Source organism: Prunus dulcis, chromosome 8, assembly GCF_902201215.1.
Source record: "Prunus dulcis chromosome 8, ALMONDv2, whole genome shotgun sequence".
In the NCBI taxonomy this organism is placed as follows: Eukaryota; Viridiplantae; Streptophyta; class Magnoliopsida; order Rosales; family Rosaceae; genus Prunus; species Prunus dulcis.
In genome coordinates, this window is record NC_047657.1 from 10,935,657 (window position 1) to 10,942,654 (window position 6,998).

The 6,998-nt window shown below is 36.6% G+C and overlaps 1 protein-coding gene across 1 annotated transcript; it reads right to left on the reverse strand.

Annotated features, from left to right (window-relative positions):
• Positions 1-2,974: 2,974 nt before the first annotated feature.
• On the reverse strand, positions 2,975-5,809 carry LOC117636825 (polyol transporter 5-like). The gene is made up of 3 exons (XM_034371510.1): positions 5,502-5,809; positions 4,905-5,251; positions 2,975-4,257 (listed from the first exon to the last, which is right to left on the reverse strand). The coding sequence occupies exons 1-3, from the start codon at positions 5,653-5,655 to the stop codon at positions 3,142-3,144; spliced, it is 1,617 nt and encodes a 538-aa protein (XP_034227401.1). The 5' UTR covers positions 5,656-5,809; the 3' UTR covers positions 2,975-3,141.
• Positions 5,810-6,998: the final 1,189 nt, after the last annotated feature.

Below are 6,998 nucleotides of genomic sequence, written 5' to 3' on the forward strand. Positions count from 1 at the left end.
ACTCTCTTATAGTCCCGGGGTGTGTGGTACTCTTTCCTCTTCTGAGGTTTTATCCATTGGATTTTTCTCGGAGAGTTTAAATGAGGCCACTCTATACATATTTTATCCTTGTAATGCTCTGATTTTCTAATGAAATTCATCATCTTCACAAAACAAAACATACAAAAAAAGCTCCCAGCTTGTTCTTAACCTCTTTTTCAAGGAATATGACATTCAAGCCACTTTTCACATTATTTGATGACCACAATTTAAGAAAATCCAGTGTTGCAATGCTTGATCAGTTGGTCCTTTCAATGAATGAAATTGAATACAATAAAAGAAATTTGGACCTTTTCACATTCAATTATTTCAAAATCACAATCATGACTGATTGTGATTTGCACAAACTCTATTTCTTGTGAAACACAAGATAATAAAGTCTATAAAAGCTATGATGTGATTCAAGAAAATAAATTAGAGCAGCCACAAAAAACACAACTAAATTATAAATTAAAGCAACGAGTAATGCTATATTTACCACTGATAAGCCTATATTTTGTATATATTTTATGCCTCCTTTACTTATTTATTTGTTAATTTCCTTGGATTAAATTGGTTGTTTTAATTGGTTTTGTGAGATTTGTGAAGGAATTGTGAAATATGAGAAATTAAGGTAAAAAGAGGCAAGAAGATGAAGATTGAAGATTAATTAGATTAATTAAAAAGAAGCCAAGTCATTCCTTTTGTTGCAATGAGTGTTGTCAAATTTCCTAGTTCAAGAATGTTCAAGTCAAACAATGAGAAATAATGAAGACCCTATATTAAAAGGAATCCTACTTTTATAATAATTGTAATTATACCTTAAATAGGTAGGATTTGTAGGAGTATTATAAATAGGGAGTTTAGGTCATTAATCAAACCTCATCACCATCAAATTCCACACATTCATACTCATAGCCGAAACACTCGTACTCAAAGGAGAATACGAAGAGAGCTTGAGCAACCTTGGCGTTCTACTTGGAGAATTCGGTGTCTTCCATGTCTTCATCAACCATCATGATTCTCAATAAGTCCTTCATGAACTAATTTCTTTTACTTGGGCAACAATGTAGCCTAGCTATGAATACTCAAATTCTCTGATATTGTTAATTTTATTTATCTATACATGTTGAGTGCTTGTTACCGTTCTTAATGCTTCAATTAATTGGCTACTAATTGCATGATTGGAAGAATTGGGTTGAGACCGAAAAGAGATTCATAATAAAAAGCTTCTTGTAACAAGTACCATAAATTACATAGCCGACTCAGAAGATAAGGTTACGGTTTGTGTAGTCTTTAATGTTTTCCACAAATCTTAATGAGTTCTTAGCCATCTAAATCCATAACTAGGAATAGAGTGGGTTGACGGTAGACCTGGCAATGTTGCAATCGACTCGTTAACACGACACGAATTCACTTGAAATTATCAGTATTTGGGTTGAGTTTAACAGGTCAGGTTGAAAACGAGTGAACCCGTTAGCCACCCGTTAAGTAAACGATTCGTGTCAAGTCCATTCGAGAATATTCATTATCCACCCATTAAGGAGGGTAGTTTTGTAATTTTGTATAACAATTCATATTAAAAAAACAAAAAACCCACCCAACTTCACTTTGTTTTTTAATCTCTCTCTCTCTCTTTCTTTTTCCTATTCTTTTTTTAATCTTCTTCCCTCACACAGTTTTCTTCTTCCTCTCTATTCTATTTTTTTTTTCTTCTTCTTGACGTTTCCCAAGTTTTCTTCTTCTTTATATATATTTTTTTATTTCCTTCTCTCTTCTCTCTATGTTTCCTTCTCATGAGTATATTTCCTTCTCTCTTTTTTTATAATCCAAATTTCTTTTCTATGGATGTAAAAGGTGAGAACTAGTGAAGAACTTCTTCATTGTCTGTCCATGTGAGTTGGGGTTTTGACTTTTGAGTGGTAGTTGGTTATGGTGTTTATGGGATGGAAATTGGGGGAGAAGACGGAGATAAGGGGTTGATGGCTGGGCTTGGAATCGGTGACGGTGATATTTTTTTGTTGTTGTTTATTCTTCACGGATTGTGTCGGATATTCACGAATTGTAACGGGTCGTGTTTGGGTCTAGTATTTGTCACTCGTTAACTTAATGGGTTAACATGAACACAACCCGAAACCCGTTAACACAACCCGTTTGCCAAGTCTAGTTGACGGTATGGAATACAACTAATATAACTCGGAAGAGAGTATTGGTAAGGTAAGGGAAAACGATTGCCAACTTGTTAGGTAATTAAGATTGACAAGGTAGAAGGATTTGGGTAGGATTAGCTAGGTGAAATCAGTGTCCTAGTGCTTTATCATCTTTGTTTTCATCTTTGACATTATTCACTTAATCTCAATTTATTTTACTTACTTAATTAGATTTTAATCATCATAAATCTCTTATCATTTAATTCAAATGTAATTAGAAATAAATCACTCTAGTATTTAATAAATTAACTTGATCCATATTGGAACGATACTCTATTTACTACTATACTAATTTGAGTGATATTGTCCACTTACAATTAATCACATCAACCACATAAATTTACACAGTGTATGCACCTAAAAATCAGACTGGACCACCTATTTCAAGTGGAAAATTATACCAAAAAAGAAAAAGAAGACACAAACAGAGAAAAAGTTAAACCACCCTCAACATCAAAAGGAACTATCATATATACACCAAAATCAAAATGCAGCCCACATAGCCTTCATTTTTTCACTCCCTTCCCTCCCCAATTATTGGAGTTTTGTCCTTTCCCTTTTCCAAGAACGTATTTTAAAAACTTGGTCTTATATTGTTTTCTTTTCCGTTTCTAATTTTTACATCGGCTACGAAAATTCTTATCACACCCGTAAATAATCACATGCATATATAAGAAAAGCAAAAGTTGCAAATAACAGTTGTTAATAGGAAATGTTATTAGTCTCAACCAACATGTTTTTGGTGGTTTGGGTGTCGAAATCACAAGTCTATCTCATTGGTTTGGAAAACCCTTTCATCTTTCATAGCTGATTTAGAGAAGAAATACTTGTACTTGTGAATTACATATAACTGAGAAGCATACAAAAGAGTCTATATCTACTACAATATACTACCACAAGTGGATTGACTAATCTAATTAGCTACCCCTTTTGTTCCTAATTGGATATGAGGGTTGTTGGGATTATTGTTGCCATCACCGTGTCCAGCTTGCTTCTTCTGTTTTAGGAGTGCATTGGCTTTTCTCCACCTGTAGAATTTTCCAAACAAGACCTCCATATCCTCAAGGGTTCTACCCTGTGTTTCTGGGAGCATTGTGAAAAAGAACGTCCAGCCAACCGCTGCAATTGCCGCAAAAAGAAAGAAGGCCCCGCCAATTGTGATGGCCTTGTACAGCGAAAGAAAAGTCATCGAGAGGACCCCACTCACCACCCTGTTCACAGCCACTCCTATACTGCAACCTTGAGCACGTAGCTGCAACGGGAAGATCTCAGAGCTGTAGACCCATGTGATGGGGCCCATCCCGATCGAGAAGAACGCGACGTACGCTAATACCATGGTCAAGCACAAAACAACAGCCCACATGATCCTCTCTTCGTGGTGATCTATAATCGTAAGGCCCGAACCGAGTAATGCAAGCGTGATTACCATGCCGGCCACACTAGTTAGAAGCAACGGACGTCGTCCGACCCGATCGAGCATAAACGTGGCGACCAAGATGAAAACGGTTTTGACTAATCCAACGGCCACAGTGCAGAGTAAAATTTTGTCGGAGTTGGTGATCCCAGCCTTCTTAAAGATCCTTGGACTGTACAAAACGACGGCGTCTATACCCGACGCTTGCTGAAAGAAGTGTAAACCAACGGCACACATTAAAATATGACGGACGGCTGGTGTTGGATGAAGGAGCAACTCTTTCCACACGTCTTGGCCTTGGCTGCGCTTCTTGACCTCAACGATGTCGTCGTTGCAGTGTTCCGGGATGCCGGCGGCTTCTTTGATGTCGCCTAGCCGAAGCTTGGACTCTTCTAGGGAGTCTGAGGTTTTGTCGAGGACTTTCCTGGCGTCCCCGAGCCGCCCCTGCATGACGAGCCAACGAGGCGACTCCGGCATGGCTAAGACACCGACGGCTAGGAAAATAGAGGGGATGGCTCCCACACCGAGCATGAGCCGCCATCCCAAGTGAGTTGGGAGCTTTGAGAAGCCATAATTGGACACGTAGCCGAACAATATCCCAGCATTGATAAACACCTATTTTTTTTTAAAAGGAAAAACTAATCAATTAAATATGCACTGGACAAAAATATTTTATTAAAATTAATTTACACCTATTTAACAAACAAACGTTACTCTATTAAATATGATTTCATATTTGATTTTAGGGAGACTTTGGAAAAAAACCAAAGAAGAGAGGAAATTTTTAAAAGAAGCCAAAATGGACAAAATTGCCTTTATTTATTTTTTGATTTCCAAAAGAATCATTTACATTTGCATGTTTTTGGTTTGAAAGTTGAGAGGTTCTTCTGTATTTTTTGAAAAAAATTTGGCTTTTTCCAAAAGTGAAAGTTTTTTTATAAGCAAAACCTAAATTTACTTTGATTTTATCCATAGCACATGAAAAGTGCTTGTATAAGCTCATAAGCACTTTTATAAACCAAACAAGAAAAGTCTTTTATTTTTGTTATGATATGAAAATACTTTTAACATAGTCTAGAAAGTTTCCAACCAAACTTCTCAAACCTTCAACCCAAAACGCAAAATTCCCAACCACCTCCAAATTTAAAAGCAAAGAAATAATTGGATACTTGGGTAAAAACAAAAAGTATATTCTAAGCTTTCTTGAAGATAATATCCAAGATTATGGTTAAACAAACTAGGAAGAAAACAAACAAACAAACCTCTGGGAAAGATGTGAGGAACCCACGTGACGACGCCGGAGAGACCTCGGCGGTGTAGACCGGAGCGATCATGAGAGCGTAGCCGACGCCAATTCCGGCCACAAACCGGCCGAACATGAGAAAGGCATAGTTGGGGGCAAATCCCATGAGGAGAGCTCCGACGAAGAAGATGGCTCCAGCGAGGACTATGGTGTACCGACGGCCGATCCAGTCGGAAGTTCTGCCGGCTGCGGCCGAGCCGATGAGGGAGTAAAGGTTCAGAATACCGACAAGAACCTCAATTTCTACGTCGCTGACTTTGAGGTCGTCTTTTATGTAGATTGCAGCTCCACTCATCACACCAATATCTGTACAGAAAACCAGCAGCAACACATGCATGGAGGCAGCTTTGTTTAGAAACTTTCTAAAAACCAAAACAAACATAAAAGCTTCCAACAATGTTCCCCATTTTTTTGGAAATAAGTCTCCATTAATTTCTTTAACACATAAGAACATAGAGAAAGAAGAAAAAAAAAACACATCAAAATTAAGATTGCTTTAATAATTGAAAACCCAAAAAAAATATAAAATATAAGCTAAAGTTTTAAGCATATTTACCATAACCAAGCAAGATGGAAGTCATGGAAGCCAAGATGGCACAAGCAAAGGCGTACTTGTTTCTCTTTGGCTTCCCTGGGGGATCAAAGTCTGCTATGGTTTTCTGGGGTTGGCCGGAGACAACGGCATTATCTTCAGCTCTCCGGTCAGCCATCTTCTTAGAGACAGAGACAGAGACTGGAGAGTTGCCTAGAAAAATGGCCTCAAATTACAGGAGTGAAATCTAGAGAGAGAGAGGGAGATTTATGTGGACATGAAAGGAAGCAGAAATAGTAGTGGATATGCAGAGTTGGGTTTGAGCTGTGGAGAGTGTCGTTTAAATAGACCCAAAAAGCTCACATCACTTTCATAACCATTGCATCATTCTTGTGGACCAGAGGATTCATTTTCACTCTCAGGCTTGGTAAAATTTGAAATTAGATGCGTGAGGTGCAACGTATAACAGCTGTTGCAAAATTCGCTCGCCGACTGTATCCCTAAATTATAATAAAATAATCAATAATATTATACTATATTTATAATAAAATGATCAATAATGTAGAAACATTATATATATTGAACCAATTACAAACTAATTGTTTACATTTTTATTTTGTTTATATTTCACCAAATAATAAATCATCTACTAATTGTACTCCAAGATTCTCACACCCAATCAAATAATTTTCATTTGTTTAAGTGCTAGTTTGGCAATGTTTATTTGGGGTAATAAGTGATTTTAAAAAAAAAATTGGAAAGCCCAGTCTGTTTGGTAAACTATAAGAAAATCACTTATTGTTAAAAATTGTTGTAAGAGAAAGTTATAAGGGAAAGCAGCTAATGAGGTGCTTTCATTTTCTGATTATGCTATAATCAGTTTCGAAGAGGTGCTGGGTTTAATGATTATACATGAATCATTTTCTGATTATGCGGGAATCAGTACCAACAACATTTTTAACAAAAAGTTTACCAAACACCAAACTGTTTTCTCTCACAACTGATTTCTCTCACAGCAAATCTGGCAGTGATTATTTTCACAGCACAACAATGTCAAACTGGCCCTAAGACTCTTGTCAAAAATCTGACATGAATATAACAATTTCAATCTTTGCTCGTGAGCATATGGTTTTTTTTCTTTTTATGTGATTATTGTTCATAACTGACAATCCAAGTGTAACAATATAACATGTCAGATATCAAGCCTCAGAAAATTTACATTTTCATACACGAGTACCGCTAAAGAGATTATATTTCTAAACTCCATTATGGGACAAGCGAGGCGCACCCTGTTGTCACAGGTTGTCACATAATATTGGAGTTCATTAATTAATGTGATATATACTAATTATGATTCCTTTAGAAATATTATATAATCTTTTGAAAGAAACAAGGCTATCAAATTGCTTACGTACGAAGCTAAATTTACAATTGGTTTTTCTGATGGTGACTTCCTGTGAAGTCACGAGAGAACCATTAAAATTGTGCCACATGCATATTAATCCTTTTCAAAATTTACCA